This window comes from Crotalus tigris, unplaced genomic scaffold (assembly GCF_016545835.1).
Source record: "Crotalus tigris isolate CLP2741 ecotype Arizona unplaced genomic scaffold, ASM1654583v1 scf7180000018354.2857554, whole genome shotgun sequence".
Classification (NCBI taxonomy): domain Eukaryota; kingdom Metazoa; phylum Chordata; class Lepidosauria; order Squamata; family Viperidae; genus Crotalus; species Crotalus tigris.
The window spans coordinates 768,198-784,812 of record NW_024096961.1 but is presented as its reverse complement, the minus strand read 5'-3'; the positions used below and the strand labels follow the sequence as shown (position 1 = coordinate 784,812).

General features: G+C 39.3%; 1 protein-coding gene across 2 annotated transcripts in view; it reads left to right on the top strand.

Moving 5' to 3' along the window:
- The window catches only part of TRPM5 (transient receptor potential cation channel subfamily M member 5), a 61,271-nt gene that overhangs the window by 29,749 nt on the left and 14,907 nt on the right, over positions 1–16,615 (top strand). For both annotated transcript variants that reach the window (XM_039350741.1, XM_039350740.1), the window contains exons 13-17: positions 295–418; positions 3,794–3,939; positions 6,861–6,973; positions 11,553–11,633; positions 15,059–15,314. In XM_039350741.1, the coding sequence (XP_039206675.1) occupies positions 295–418; positions 3,794–3,939; positions 6,861–6,973; positions 11,553–11,633; positions 15,059–15,314 (720 nt within the window). The remainder of the gene's footprint in view (positions 1–294; positions 419–3,793; positions 3,940–6,860; positions 6,974–11,552; positions 11,634–15,058; positions 15,315–16,615) is intronic.

Here is a 16,615-nt window from a genome sequence, read left to right as displayed (position 1 = left end):
CTACAAAGTCCGCTTGGTGACCTTGTCTGAGTCCTAGAAAAAAAAAAGCAATGGCAAACCATGTCTGAAATCTTGCCAAGAAAGCTGCAGGAACTTGTCCAAACATTAAGCATCAACACTAACTTGAAGGCACACCCATGCGAGACCTAGTCGATTTTGCTACACTACTCACGTGAATGCATGTATAATGTTTCCTGTTTCATAAAAGGCGGGCCATTGGAACTCCGCAGTTACACACCTGACTGAATTTGGGAAATGCAGCTTTTGAGTAGTTCTATATGTTTTCTTCTTCAGGGTCCAGAAGGAGTTGCTGCAGCTCTGGCTGCCTGTCAAATAGTACGAGAGATGTCCCGCTTGGAAACTGAGGCAGAAGTGGTGCGCAGAATGAAAGAAGCAAAGTATGAGCAGCTTGCCGTGGGTAGGTAGATGCAGTCTGTCCAGAGATTCATGCCTGCACAGGTCACAATCTGCCAGATTTCCCTTCTCACAATCAGGATTGCTATATCAGTGCTCCAGATGGTAACATTCCTTAGAACAGTGTTTCTCAACCTTGACAATTTTAAGGCATGTGGACTTCAACCTGCCTTAAAATTGTCCACATGCCTTAAAATTGTCAAGGTTGAGAAACACTGCCTTAGAACGATGCTGAAGAGTACGACACAGGAATTCCAATGAATACCTTATTCTCAAACAAGGAACCTATATATATATATAGGCAATCTAAGGTGGCAGCATTCTGTTCTGTCATGCTTCTTCAAAGCTTCTAAAGCTGCTTGTCTGTTCAATAAATTACTTTAGGATGAGGAAGATGGCAAGTCCAAAAACAATTTCCAGAAGACAATCTGGGGGGGAATTATTCCCTGTCTTCCACTCTAGCCTGCCATGATACATTCTATATCTTCATTTACTTTTATAATATTTATTGGCTAGTAAGAGTGTTGCCAAATGAAACGGCATGTTGTAGTCCCCAATCAGCTTTTCTTTTTAAAGAATACGGGTAGTCCTCAACTTATGACCACAGTTAAGCCCAGAATTTCTATCGTTAAGTGAGACATTTGTGAAGGGAATTTTGCCCTTTTTTGCCACAGTTACTAAGTGAATGACTGCAATTGTTTAAGTTAGCAACACAGTTGTTAAGTGATTCTGGCTTCCCCATTGACTTTGCTTGTCAGACAGTCACAAAATCTGATCGCCTGGCCCTGGGACACTGCGACCCCTCATAAATATGAGTCAGTTGCCAAGCAGCTGAATTTTGATCATGTGATCATGGAGCATGCTACAACAGTTGTAAGTGTGAAAAATGGTCATGAGTCACTTTTTTTTCAATGCTGTTTAACTTTGAATGGTCACTAAATGAATTGGTTTAAGTCAAGGACTTATTTATTGAAGCCACGTTTATTTATTTAACCAGAAAACATCTTTTTAAAAATGAGCTGGTGGGACATAGAATTCGGAAGAGAGTATATTGCATACCTCTAGCTCAGGAGCCTTCAAACTTGGCCCTTTTATGACTTGTGGACTTCAACTCCCAAAATTCCTCAGCCAGTGTGCATGACTGAGGAATTCTGGGAGTTGAAGTCCACAAGTCATAAAAGGGCCAAGTTGGAAAACCCCTGCTCTAGCTGAAGCTCCCTCTAGTCTCCCTCTCCCTCTGTGGTTAGAAATCCAGGAAATGAAAACAGAAGCCTCACACAAAATATGTGTTATGTTGCAAAGCTATAATAGTTCTGACCATAAGCATCCCTTCCTAAGCAAGGAGGACATCAAAATGACAACTTTCCTGCCACACACTTGATTGTGAAGCTGTATGGAATTAGAGAGTTTGTGTCATTACTTGCCTCTTCTGGTGAAACCCTCCAATGTGTTCATTTGTATTTAATGGATCCTGGCTTTAATGGGATCTTTCTACTTTCCTAAATATGAGACAAAAATGCCTCTTTCTCCTTCCTCTGGACTAGCTGTTCTCCTTTCCTCTGCAATCTTTCTGCCCCTCAATGAAAGTAAAGACACCCCCTTCTTTAAGATAAGCACCGTTTCCTCCTATTGTTCATTCCAAGTTTGGAATGCAAATATTTTGAGAACTTCCTTCTTTATAAAGTAAGAAGAATTGTGTGAAAGTAATATTTAAGAACAGACAAATCTCTCCATTACAGGGAGGATGCAGCTGAAGTTTAGATTTTATAAACCATTTATTACCCTTTTTTTACAAGTAGCTTCTACGTTTACAAGCTTGTGGGATCCAGTATGAAATGAAAAATCTTCAACACCTTTAGTTTATTTCTTTATATGAGCAAATGGTCCAAGACTTTTCTGTAGAACAGTTGAGAACCACTCACAAAAGGTTCTCAACCTTTTTAATGCCGCGACCCCCAATCGGTTGTAAGTCGAGGACTACTCAACCGGTCGTAAGTCGAGGACTACTCAACTGGTGCAGCACTGTTTGCAGAATGGGACTTTTGGTGGGCTCAGCAGGGCAGAGACAGCCTGGACAATTCCTATTGGCTTTTGAAAGCCAATAGAATTAGACTCTATTCAAGAGAGTCTATTCTATTGGCTTTCAAAAGCCAATAGAATAAAAGGGAGTAGCACAGCTAAGGAAAAGGGGAAAAAAATGGCGGACTGCATTGTTTGGCGACCCCCCGTGAAATGGTCGTTCAGCCCCAAATGGGGTCCCGACCCACAGGCTGAGAACCACTGCTGTAGAAGAATATTCATATCAGATCTTCCAGATAGTGAAAGAATTCTAGAAGTTAACGGGTTGTGGGGTTTTACCAGTTCCCAAAAGTCACCAGTCTTGACTAAAATTGTTTCCATTTCAGTCTAGATGTTGCAGTGAAACTGAGATGGGTCATCTGTGTTTTGAAAGGAATGGGGAAAATGGGCCAAAATAATTCTCCAGGATCTATGAGTGGTTTTCTTCATTTTTAACTAAGGCACCTCTTTCTGCATAGTCTATATCAGGGGTCCTCAACCTTTGAGCTGTGGACTGGTACCGGTCCACAGCCTGTTGGGAACCGGTTCACACAAGCAACAGAGGGCAAGAGAGCAAAGCTTTATCTGGCATGCGTGGGATCTAAGTTGCATGTGAAACCATCCCCTCTCCCCCAAGTATATGAAAAAATTGTCTACCGCAAAACCTGTCCCTGGTGCCCAAAAGGATGGCTGGTCTATATGAAGTGGAATTAGAGGCTGGATTAGATGACTATTAAGATCTCCTTTAATTGTGTACAGTATTTATAGCAGTAGTTCAGTTTAGTAGTTTTATTTCAAAGGGAAACATAGTAATTTATTCTGTCCAGCCACATTATCTCAATTAATGTAAAGCAAAAAAAAGTAAAACATAAATATACAGTAAATATATGATATTTATAAACCTATTTTTTTCAAACACATCATTTATATATTTACTGAATATTTATGTTTTACTTTTTCTTGCTTTACATTAATTGGGATAATAGGAGCAAATAAAACGTAATATGCTTTGATTACCCTGATTGACTTTTCATGGGTTTCCCTGTTACCTATAATTCTATAATCCAAGAACGGGTGATTTGGGGAGAAAGCCTTAAAATAATAATTAGGAACAGGAGGTTTGTAATGTCTCTTGGTATCTTAGAACCACTTATAGTAGAAATGAAAGATTGCTGTGCCAGGAGAATATATGAAAGGGCATAAATGGACTCTGTAATTTTCTCGAGATCAACATCTCTTCTTAAAACATGTGTAGCTGAATTCAAAATCATAGTCCTCATTCTGTTTTCTTGATCTTCATCTTTACTTTTTCATTTGGCAGAACTGTTCAGCGAATGCTATCATAACAGTGAAGAGCGAGCTTTTGCTTTGCTGGTGAGGAAGAATCGATATTGGGGCAAAACAACTTGTCTCCACTTGGCCACAGAAGCAGATGCCAAGTCTTTTTTTGCACATGACGGGGTCCAAGTGAGTACTCTTCAAGGTGTCCCTCTCTTGAAGGTGTTGGATAATTCACAATTCAGAAGAAAGAGAACATTGTTACACATATAACCAGATTCGGCTTATGTTTACTCATTTGTGCATATGGAGCCTTTAGAGACACAGGAATCTCACATACACACACACCCCTTGCTCTCTACCTGGATTTTTCAACTAGGTGCAGCTAGAAGGTATGAAGCATAACCCTGGTCAACAGCCAGGAAACAATTAGAAATGCAGGCAGATCACTTTCAATCGAGCACTGAGGCACGTAAAATCTGACGGAATATACAGAGACCTGATAAATTCAAATAGTTACTGGTTACAATGTACATTTTCAGTGTTTATCCTCACTAATCCACCTCCTTCTCAGTTAGGATGTCCAGATAGAGGGATAGAAGCTACCAAGTCCAGACTAAGAAACAACTGAAAGAATGAATGGGCTTCAGGACCCCCTTTATTTCTCCAAGCCCTTGCTTTGATGATTCATGTGTCTAGTACAGGGCCCCCCCAATCCCCGGTCATGGCATGCCAGCAACCGGGTCATACAAATAAGCAAAGCCCCATCTGCGGGTTGCAGGCAGCAAAACAAAACCATGCCCTCTCCGGTCCGTGGAAAAACCTCTCTCCACGTAACCGGTCCCTGGTGCTCAAAAGGTTGGAGACTTCTGGTCTAGTAGCTGTCAGACTAGTGGTGGTTCCATGTGTTCAGCACCCAACTTCCTTCGTCCATCTTCTGATGATATTCTTCCTTTGATCCTTAACAACCTGATTATTTTGTATCTACCATCCAAAGTGGTGGTAGATATTTAGGTTATGGCCACCTTCACCTTTTCTCACACTCTCTCACATCTTCCTTTGAATAGTGGAATCAAATATTAGAGGAGCCTGCAGACCATTTTTTAGGAATACTGAAATTCTGAGCTTTGGAATTATAGACATCTATTATTTACTCCATTATTATTTACATCAGAGTTCCCCAACATTTTTGGCTTTGTGGACCAGAAGGGGGGGAGAGGGGATAGTTCTGTATGATCAGTGGACACTAGTGCACTCGCTAGCCTACTGCTCATGCGAGTTGGGATGCATGCACGCTCACCCACCACTTGTGCGGCCTGGTTCTGAAAGGCTCAAGGCCTGGTAGTGGGCCACAGCCTGAGAGTTGGGTACTCTTGATTTACATTATCATTTACTCCGTCTATTACAGTATGTTTGGGAGGCAGTGAGCCCTTAACTTGGGGTGACACACTGTTTTCTTAAAACAAGAACAAAATCTTTCCACCCTATAATACCTAGGAATAAAACCAATAATTGATAACCTCGCCAGGAGAAAACATTCTCATTGGAATGTAGGAGATAATGTAATTCGGAACTGTGAAAAAAACTGTAACTGAGCTATTTTTACATCTAGTGCTTCATTCAACGACTGACTGCTTCCTCAGTTATATTAACAAGGAAGATTATCCTTTGTTAATAAGGTCCATAAATAAACAAGAGAGCATTATTGTGAGTTGTCAGCTCATCAAGAATCCTAAGATAACCTGCACAAAATTAAAACACCAGAGAAACTAAGGGAGATGTTTTTGAGGACATATGTAAGAGCCATTACTTGGATGAAGAGGCTGAAACATCCTTGAGGTCCTAGAAAGCAAGAAAATATTCAGAAGTGACTCAGGCAAACACCCCCCTTCCCCAATTTGCTAGGGTAAAAGAAGGAAGGGAAGAAAAGCACAGTCAGAATTGCAGGTTTCTATTATAGTCTATCTCAGTAAAGTATAGTTCTAGTCTTCCTGGGAAGTTGATTTTCTAATTTGGTCTAGCGGGGCTGACAAACACATATACTGAATGTTTAAATACAACATTCTGGGCATTTGACAAGTTACAAAGCTATAGTTACAAAGCAACAGAAAAGCCATTTCAAGACTCTAACAACAGCAGGAGTATTTCATTTTATTATTTTAGATATTTCATTAGAAAAAAAAAACAATTCATATGGCCACCCATTTCACAACAGTGACTTCTTTAAAAAAGAATCCTACCTAAAGATAGTCAGCAAATTGGCCAAATGTGTGTTCCTGTTCAGTAAAAATGGGCAGCCATAAGTATACAGGTCATGCTCAGTTCTACTTTTTGCCCTCCAAAATTATGTCATCCAAAATTAGCATTAAGTTGCAAGTTACATGAGTTTGATTTTTCACCTTTTAAAAAGAATAACCAATAAAACAGATACAAGAATAACTAAAAATAAGAAATATTTTTGTAAGCCACTCGGAGTCACTGAAAGTGAGTGGACAACCATATGAATTTTCTTAAATAAAATAAAATAAAAATAAGACCCTTAGAGGTTGAAAGAAGAAAGGATAGTCCTCAGTTACAAACAAAAGAAGTCTGATTCTGCTGAATAAAAAGCTTCATAGAGATAATGCAGGACTGGCTAGCTTAGGTGAAAAGTTGAAAAACACATTTACATTGAATAGCTTTAGTCTCTTGTGTTTAAGGAAAGAGCCAAGCATTATGATTTACATTAAAGTGTTCTTTTTTATTATAATTTTTACTGAGCAAAGTAAATGTAGTTATGCATCATTTGTGGAGTCCTTGATATTCACTGAGATTGGCTGCTTGCTTGCAAACATTTCATTACCCAACTAAATACAGTAGTATTATCAGTGCTCATGGATGTGGGTTTTGCTCCCTGTTTCTAAACAGTAGCTTACCCTGCCAATGTTGGTGTGGGTGTGGTTCATCCTTGGTAATTCCTTGATCAGGGTATTATCTTCTGCTTGATTGTTTGGTGTAATCCTTGCTAATCTAGGTTTTGGCTGCTGGAGATGTGTTCTGGTCTTTTCCTTAGCCTTTTAATTGTATTATTATAACATTTTTTTTTTGTATCTCTCTTCTTTAAATTTCAGGCATTTCTGACAAAAATTTGGTGGGGAGACATGTCAACATCCACCCCAATTTTGAATCTGATCTGTGGATTTGGGTGCCCTTTCCTGATTTATACTAACTTGATTTCATTCAGGTATGAACCAAAGAGTCTTTTGCATTAAGAGGAAGAAAAAAGGGAATGCACGCATACTGATTGTAATGGTATGTGGGAATGGCCTTGGGAGACAGGAGGAAGCACTACATCCTAGACCTTTCCAGGTTGGTGGACTGGTGGGGGGGACAGGGTTCTGTGTGAGTAGCAGTGGTGTGCATGCACTCGCCCACCCATTGTGTGGCCTGGTTCCAAATGGGCCACGGTCCAGTAGTGAACCATGGACTGGGGGTTGGGGACCTCTGGCCTAGACAATGGTCTAATAAATGAAGTTTGAATAGGAAGAAGGAAGGGTGGCAAAAGGATTTCAGAAGGGACCCTCCCCACTTTTCAGGACAGTAAAAATGTGGTCTTTAAGACTTGCAAGATTGTTAACATAACCTTACAATAAAGATAGAGCTGGTTGTGCTTCTTATCAGGGCTATTTCACCAGGCTAACAGTGACCTGCAAATACTGAAGTGGCAATAGAATATGCTCCTTCCGTATCCTGGAAATAAAATATTCTACTTTCTCCATTTAAAACATGTTTATAGAGACAACTTTGCTCTTTATATCAGTAATTAGAATACATTTTGAAAAGTATACTCAACCCAGATTTTTTTTAAAAAAAAAATGTTGCAGAAGAAAGTAAACTATCACTCACAATCTTTAGCCCTCTGCTTTCCCTTTAAAGATTACTTATTAAGGTCAAGGCATCAGTGAAGAAATTTAGAACTTCGAGGGAAATAATAGTTCCAAAAGATCATAAAAACTTTTTGTGCAGGTGAATAACTAATGCAAGAGTTCAGCCCTGCATATCTGATTGGCATTGGAAGGGGAATGATCAAGAGCTGGGTGGGAGATACCTAGTGAAAGACACCAGATTCAGATTACTTGGAAAAAAACTATTTCTTACCCATTTGGAAATACAGTAACTCTTTTATCTCTGAGTCATGTCCTTACCAGCAGGAATCAGGGTTATTTGATCTTTTATGATAAATAGAAATGTTTAGTGAATTTCTTCCTAGCATTCCAGAGAAGAAAGATCTTGTTTTAATCTTACATGTTGTGCTGTTGTTTTACTTTTTTTGCTAGGAAGAAAACAAATGGTCAAAGATACATGGTTGTAGTTCAGAATGATAAGGTTATTTCTCTGTGACTGAAGCATGCAATTATGTTCTTGGTGCAAGGGTAATTAAAGTTATGATCCTCTTCTGATTCCTTCTCACAGAAGGGCTACCTATCATCCAGCAAGTAGAGCTGAATCTATTGACTTGCTAAATGACAGAAGGTAGCAAATGTATGGAAGAACAAAGATAAATAGACAAGCAAGAAAATAAAAGTTTGCAAACAGAAAGAAACTTATGCCATTTAGTCCTGAATATGATTCCCTATTTACTAATATTACGGATACACATATTGCAAAAGATGTTAAGAGTATATTGCGGGGACTATTTCAAGAGAGGAGCATAATGTCTAAAATATTATTAATGTTTGATTCTGCAACAATTTGCAACAAATGAAGAGTTGCAAATGAATTATTTATTTATTTATTTATTAGTAAAATTTATATGTCGCCCAATCCCTAGGGACTCAGGGTGGCATACAAAATTAAAACAACAAGTATAACAATTAAAAATGAATACATTCACACAGCATGTCCCAATCGAATCCTGCCCCCCCCCGGGGGGACATCAACTCCAGGCCTGCCAGAACAGGAGAGTTTAAATAGCTTTCTTGAAGGCCGGCAAGGTGGGAGTAGTTTGAATCTCGGGGGGAAGTTGATTCCACCACGTCGGAGCCACCACAGAAAAGGCCCTTCCCCGAGGGCCCACCAGCCGACATTGTCTGGCCGACGGGACCTGAAGGAGGCCCAATCTGTGGGACCTCACCGGTCTCTGGGAACTATGCGGCAGTATGCGGTCCTGTAAGTAACCTGGTCCTAAGCCATGAAGGACTTTAAAGGTGACAACCAACACCTTGAATTGTGTCCAGAGACCCACAGGAAGCCAGTGCAGCTCGCGGAGGATAGGTGACACCAAGGTACACCCACAATCGCTCTTGCGGCTGCATTCTAAACCAACTGCAGCCTCCGAACGCTCTTCAAGGGTAGCCCCATGTAGAGCGCATTACAGTAGTCCAGTCTTGAGGTGACAAGGGCATGAGTAACCGTGAGTAGATCCTCCCGGTCCAAATAAGGCCGCAACTGGTGCACCAGGCGAACCTGGGCAAAGGTCCCCCTGGCCACAGCCGATAGATGTTGTTCCAAATTTAGCTGTGAGTCCAGGAGGACACCCAAGTTGCGTGCCTGCACGGAGGGAGGTAAATTCCCCCCCCCAGGACTAATGATGGACCATCAGAGTGACCCTTGGGGGGCAAGACCCAGAGCCACTCAGTCTTGTCAGGGTTGAGTCTAAGCCTGTTCATCCCCATCCAGACCCTCACATCTTCTAGGCACTGGCACATCACGTCGACTGCTTCACTGAAAGGACATGGGGTGGAGATATATAATTGGGTATCATCCGCATACTGATGATACCTCACCTCGTGTTGCCGAATGATCTCACCCAGTGGTTTCATGTAGATGTTAAAAAGAAGGGGGGACAGGACCAAGCCCTGAGGCACCCCATAATCGAGGCGCCTAGGGGTCGATCTCTGTCCACCTGTCAACACCGTCTGCGACCTGTCAGAGAGGTAGGAGGAGAACCACCACAATACGGTGCTGCCCACCCCCACCTCTCTGAGACGACGCAGAAGGATACCATGGTCGATGGTATCGAAAGCCGCTGAGAGGTCAAGAAGCACCAAGATAGAGGAATGACTTACAGTAAGTTTTGTTCAAGAACATTTGAACAAGAGAAGCAGTAGAATTGAAGGGAACAGCATTCAAACTATCACGCAGCAGAAAATGTTGCTCTTCTTTTTCTATTTGATGATATGGTACTAGCTGCTGTTGGCATTATAATTTGTCCATGCAAAGATAAGTAGGAATGGACTTGATAAGTTATCTGGGCTTCTAGCATCCAGATTATTTCACGCACTGACAGATCTGCCCAACAATTTCTGCTATAAATGTCAACTACAGTGGTTCTTCTCTTCCTGCAGGGTGCAGCTGCAATGTATTTATGCAGTTGTTGAATGTATGCCCTGTCTTCCTTATTTGTAGGAGCAATCAAGGCAGTTTACCGTCCAGAAAAATTAATGCAATGAAAAATTGAAAACAATTTGAATAAAAGAACATTTAAACAATAGTGAAAAGCCTGATGATAAAGATGCATTTTTGCCATTTTGCTGCAGTCTTGGACAGAGGAAAACCAAACACATTTCTTTGTCTATGTCTGTATGGTATGTGTGTGTGTGTGTGTCTATATTCCATAACTGCATCCCCTCTGCTTTTTAGGGTTCTACCTTTGGTTTTCTTGCTCAGTTGCCTTGTTTCCTCTTCCCCTAAATATCAAGAGCTTTTCTGTTAGGACCTCAAAGGTATTTCTGTCTTCCTTTATTTCTTTTTCTTTAAAATGGAGAGTTGCTTCCTGTGTTGCTGTAATGTCTCTTTTCTTTAGTTTGAGCTCCAGGGTGGCCACTTACTTCTTCGTTTATTATTATTTTTACTTCAAACATTACTACAAATCTGTACTGACAAATGTATAGCCGGACTTCAGAGTTCAGAGACACCACAGGACATGTGTACTCATTTCACTTTTGTTTCTAAAGGCACCCTCAGTAGAAAGCTTTTTATATGTTCTATCTGAAGTCATGTATCAGCATCCTGATTTGAACTTGTCTCAGGCAGAAGGCGTCCCTTTGTCTAGAAACCTGCTTGTCCCAAAACACCTCCCTGAATCTTGTGAAGCTCAGCTTCATTTTCTCAGGGTGTCATCTCATTCACATCTTGAGAACTTTCAACCTCTCTGGGCTAACTAACCTTGCACATAGAAAAGGTATCCTTCAACGAGGAGGCATCCATAGGGGTGCTGATGGTGGCGTCCAAATAGGCAAGATGGAAGAAGTGGTGTTATAATCCCAGCCTTGTTTCTTTGTACTGGTGTCTGTATTTTCTCCATTTTGGCCCTTTCCAATGCCAGTGCTTTAATAAAAAAAAACTGTCTTAGAGATACTTGCTTTGAGCTTCCATAACTAACAACCTAAGTTGTACTTCCTGTTCCTTTCCCCACTCCCCAAGTTCCTTGGACAAAAGTGTACCATAATTGCCAGCTTCACACGTATATTTTCCACCAGGCTATTCAGATGCAATATGATCTGTGTAGATTTATTTGAATTGCATATTAAAAAATCTCAGAAGGATGATTCTGCTAGTTTTAATTTGGATTTATCATTTATGAGGAGGTAAATTTGGTTTTAATAAAATTAAATTCTTGCTTTTTTTGCAATATTTTGTGATATAGTTACTCTTGTGTGCATTTATTTTTTAAAAAAGTATGGCTCAAAAACGTGCAAAGAGAACATCTGTTAGTCTAGCTTTTTGTATAAATCTCAAAAATGAAAAATGTATTGTCAGAATTGTGAAAAAAACAAATTTGGTTTTCGGTATCTTTAAGCATTAAATCTATTTCTTTGCAGGGAGGAGACACAGTCAGACTCATTCAAAGATCTTGGCAGCCTTGATACAGAAAGGACATTGCTATCCTACACAAAAAAGAAGTAAGGTTTACATACATGGATCTAGAAATATTTTTTTAAAAGATGCATTTATTAACTGCAATTGCTATGACCATCCAACCATGTTAAATATAAAGTGTAATCTAAAATTGATGAAGGATGTACTTTTCCTTGTAATGGAGAAGCTAAATTTTTATCTAGGGGTTTGAATCCTTCAGCTTGTTATGGTTTAACAGTTATTTTTATGAGCAGAAAAATCCATCTGCACAAATGCTGTGGAATGCAAAGAAAAATTCAGCATGTCAGCACACATCCATAAGTCATAACTATATGGTTTCTCCCTCTGCATATAATGAAAGGTTTTATGGGGTAGTAGGGCTTTCTATCATTAGGTCTTTAGAAGTTAGAACTGTATGCCTTTTTGTCTATGGAGATTCTCAATCATCCAGGTCAGGGGTATGCAACCTTGGCTCTTTTATGACTCGTGGACTTCGATTCCCAGAATTCGTGAGCCAGCATGGTTGGCTCAGGAATTCTGGGAGTTGAAGTCCACGAGTCATAAAAGAGCCAAGGTTGCCTATACCCCTGATGCAGGTCATTGTTGTCCCAAAGGTGCTTTTTCAAAAGGCAACTGGAGTTTCTTTGCTTTGCGTGAAGACGTTTCACTTCTCATCCAATAATCTTTTACAGTTCTGACTGAATGCTTTCTGGCAGAAATCTGTTTGCAGAGATCTAGAAGTTTTTTTGAAAAAAAAAATGAAGCAGTCCTATTAATGCTTTTCTCCGGTGAGAACAATAGTACAATTATGATTATAGATGTTTGACCATTGGGAATAATGATCTTTACAGCTCCAGTTCTCAGTGAACATGCAAATCCAAGAAACTCTTTCATTGCTTTATGAAATATATTTGTGGCTCCTAGGCTCCTCTGACATGAATGGGATATACAGCCAAACAAATATATAATTTAGGAAATGGGTGAGCTCAGCCCCTAGTTGGGATGCCACATACTTGTCACTTTTGGCTAAAATATGTAAAATCTTGGTATATTACTTAAAATTAAATATAAACAACAAGATCTAAAACCACTATTTTGGGAAGGTTGGATCCATTAAGTACAAAGAGATGGTTTATGATTTTTTAAAAAATATGCTGAAAAAATTCCCAAGCTTTAATAGTCACTAGAAGCTTAAATTCTGCTTCCCCCACTGTTTATTTAATGATGAATTTTAATACAATAACCACCCTATCCACCTTTGCTTCTCTCTGAGATTCCTGCAGTGAAATTATTGCTGCGGTTATTTAATATTACTTTGTTGCTATGGTAATGGTTGGGATGAACAGTCATATCAAATGCATATATAACTTCACTACAGACTTGCTCACCCGGAGCTCAAAGGAATAGCCCTTTTCACCATGGCTATATTTAATGTTTAACAAAAGTGCCAGGGGAAATTTAGAAACTATAGTAGGAGTTATTTCCACTGAGCTTCATTTGAAAGTTTTTTTTCTATACACATCCTTCTCCTTAGAAACAGCTTTTAATGTTCATTACCATTCACCATCAGTCACATTTACAGAAGAGCAATAGAAATATAAAATAACCAAAAGAGACACTGTGTCAGATGAAATCCATCAGAAGCCTCATTACAAGGTGTCTTAATGAAAGTATGTTATCATTACAATAGCTTGTCCATTGGAGATCATTCCATGAATCAGAGTATAATTTGGATCTTTTTTAAAAAAAAATATTAAATTTCAAAAACAAACATTAAAATTTAGACTAACATAAAAGGAAAAGACATAGGGAAATAAAAGAACAAGTTAAAAAGTGACAGGAAAAAAATCCATCAAACAGTTTTATAATCAAAATGGCCTTCAATTTTTTTCTAGTACAGAGATATTAAAACAGTACAGCAACCTCTTTCTAGGTTGTTTCTTTCTAAATAATAACAATATTTAAAATACCATAAAACACTAATCAACATTCTGAAAAACCAATACTGATAATATATTCCTCTCTTAATTTTAATCTAACACACAATAACTGGTCAAAAATGAATAAGTGTATATTTCAAAAATTGCATTATTACTCTAGTCGAATCAGATCTAGTCTTCAAATTTCAAAGTCAAAAGTTGATTTTTTTTCCCCCTCCTTATCTTGTAAGATAAGGGGAAAACAGTGGTCTCCAAGTCACAAGAAATTTAGTCAAATTATTGTCTCTAAGCAAGGCAGTCAATTCTGCCCTCTGAGCTAGCTCTAATAGTTTCAAAGTCCATTGATTTTTCCATTGTGGGCATTTTATTTGGATCCTCTCTTCTGAAAGCAGAAAACATTCAACCTACAGAGACTTCTACAACTCCCTTCTATAATCCTGGGTGCCCTGGCATCAGAGTTCCAATGTCAATAAAGACAAAGAGATGGGACTCTCTTTCACAGCAAGTTGACCTGGGCCTGTCAACTCAGAAGTAAGCTATTTTGCAATCAGGGAGAGTTATTCGGGAATATTTTAAATTGAGTTCCAGGGATAAAACGCTACTCCCTCCCCCTCCAAATTTTCATTAAATGAACTATTGTTAGTCTTCCTAAGTAGATGGACAGAAAACACAACCAGATGAGCTAATTCTAATTTATTGTAAGTCTACATTAACAGAATATTGCAAGTCTGAAAGTACAAATCTCCTGTAGTCTCTTTTGGTAGCCTGATAGGTTAGGAAGGATCCATTCTGAGCTTCCTTTTCTGCCCATTATGCAGCTGCAGATCCCTCCTCCCCCTTGTCTGATCATTTTCTAGGGAGCATCTTTCTTCACCTTTTTCCACCTCCCAAGGTCATCTCAAATATCATTTCAAATATCATTACATCATAATGTTTGTTATCACAAATTGGTTACACTTGCTCATGAATGATCATAAATGCAGATTAGAAATGCTGTTTAGATGTAAACTTATTTTCATTTCATTAAGGGACACTTTAGAGAGAATGTGATGCCACCACTATTCATAGATATGTAAATTTGACTTGCTGTGAGATTTGCGCTCATCAGTTCTTTTGATGCTGTTTGCTATTCCTAATAGATGGACTCTAGGAACTCATTCCTGAAACATTATGAACTTGTGTCAGTATGATCTGAATCTTAGGGGAAAAATGCTTGGGTACCTGTTGATCAAGTTTCCACTGGAATCAATGAGAGCAATCTAAGTCATATCAATGAAGTGAAGATTTCATTGGTTGACCTTATTAAAAAGATGTATTGAATATCCCCGTACTTTGATAAGGTGGGGAATAAAGCTATTTAAATATAGCAATTACAACTGAATTGGGGGGGGGGGGGACTTATCTGGATGCAGTTGCTTCATTTTAATGGAAGAATTGGGAAAAACAGAACGATCAACATCTCTCTAAAGCCAGTCTGAGCCGTTGGCAGACTCATGTTGAGAACTGCATTGTTTCTTTCACTTTTGCAGGGCTGATGCCAAGTTAGAAGCAGAACCTGCCTCTGGGAATATTGCCTATGCAACATTTATGTTTACACGCTGGAAAAAATTCTGGACTGCTCCTGTTACAGTCTTTATGGGGAATGTTGTTATGTATTTTGCTTTTCTCTTTCTATTTGCCTACGTCCTCTTAGTGGATTTTAAATCTCCACCTAAAGGTCCCGCTATCAAGGAGAACATACTCTACTTCTGGGTCTTTACACTAGTCTTGGAAGAAATCAGACAGGTTGGTAACACTGGTCTACAAGGAGAAAGCTTCGGAAATGAAAGTAACTAAATTTTACCAAAATTGGGTCACCAATAAAGGAAAATTAAGTCCTGAGTATTAATTGGCTCCAGTTTCCAAAATATAGCTTCAGGTCAAAATTGCATCAAAATAATTTATAAAACCCTAGTAAAGCCACACCTGGAATAATGCAGCCAATTTTGGTCATCGTATCACAAAAAAGATGTTGAGTGTTTGGAAAAAATTCAGAGAAGAGCAACTAAGATGATCAAAGGCCTGGAGACTAAAACATACAAAGAACAGCTGCAGGACTTGGGTTTGGCTAGTCTAAAGAAAAGAAGAAATAGAGGAGACATGGGGCTGCCACAAAGAAGAGGGGATCACGTTATTCACCAAAGCACCAGAGGGAAGGACGAGAAACAATGGTTGGAAACTGATCAAAGAGAGAAGCAATCTGGAATTAAGGAGAAACTTCCTGACAGTGAGGTCAATTAACCAGTGGAACAGCTTGCCTCCAGAAATCATGGGTCCTCCATCACTGGAGATTTTTAAGAAGAGGCTAGACAGTCACTTGTCTGAGATGGTATAGATTCCCTTCCTTGAGCAGGGGACTGGACTAGAAGACCTCCAAGGTCCCTTCCAGCTCTATTCTATTCTATTCTATTCTATTCTATTCTATTCTATTCTATTCTATTCTATTCTATTTAAAATTATGAGGGGGATGTACAATTATGCTCGATAACTTTTCTACAAAATGTGATATAGCACTGAGAATGGTGCCACACCAATTGTTATAAATTTATCTTTTTATTGATATCAATAACATAACTTTCCATTCATTTATTGGTTTTTTGTGTAACATTTTCAGGCTTTTTCACTATGCAAGAGGTTCCACTGTTGTAATCTGGAGTCCAGTAGCTCTGCCTTACTTTTAGGCAATTCCAAATCCCTGACCAGGTCATTTAGTTCACTCTGTGAAATTAGATGTGGTTCAGGAGGAGCATACAGTGGGCTAAAGTTTGGGTCTGCTGGCATAGACAGCTCTGGATCCGTTGCATCCTGCTCATCCTCTTTATCATCATCTGCCTCTAGAAAGTAGGATTCTGGTGGATCTGGAACTGGCAAATCCTCACCAAGGGATACAAGACGCAGTGCGGATGGAATGTTTGGACATTGCACGGTCCACTTCTTCTTTCTTGAGATTGCTTTTGCAACTGGGGGAACCATGCAAAAATAGCAGTCACTACTATGATTGGTGGGTTCCCTCCACACCATTGTGACTATGAAAGGCATGGACTTTT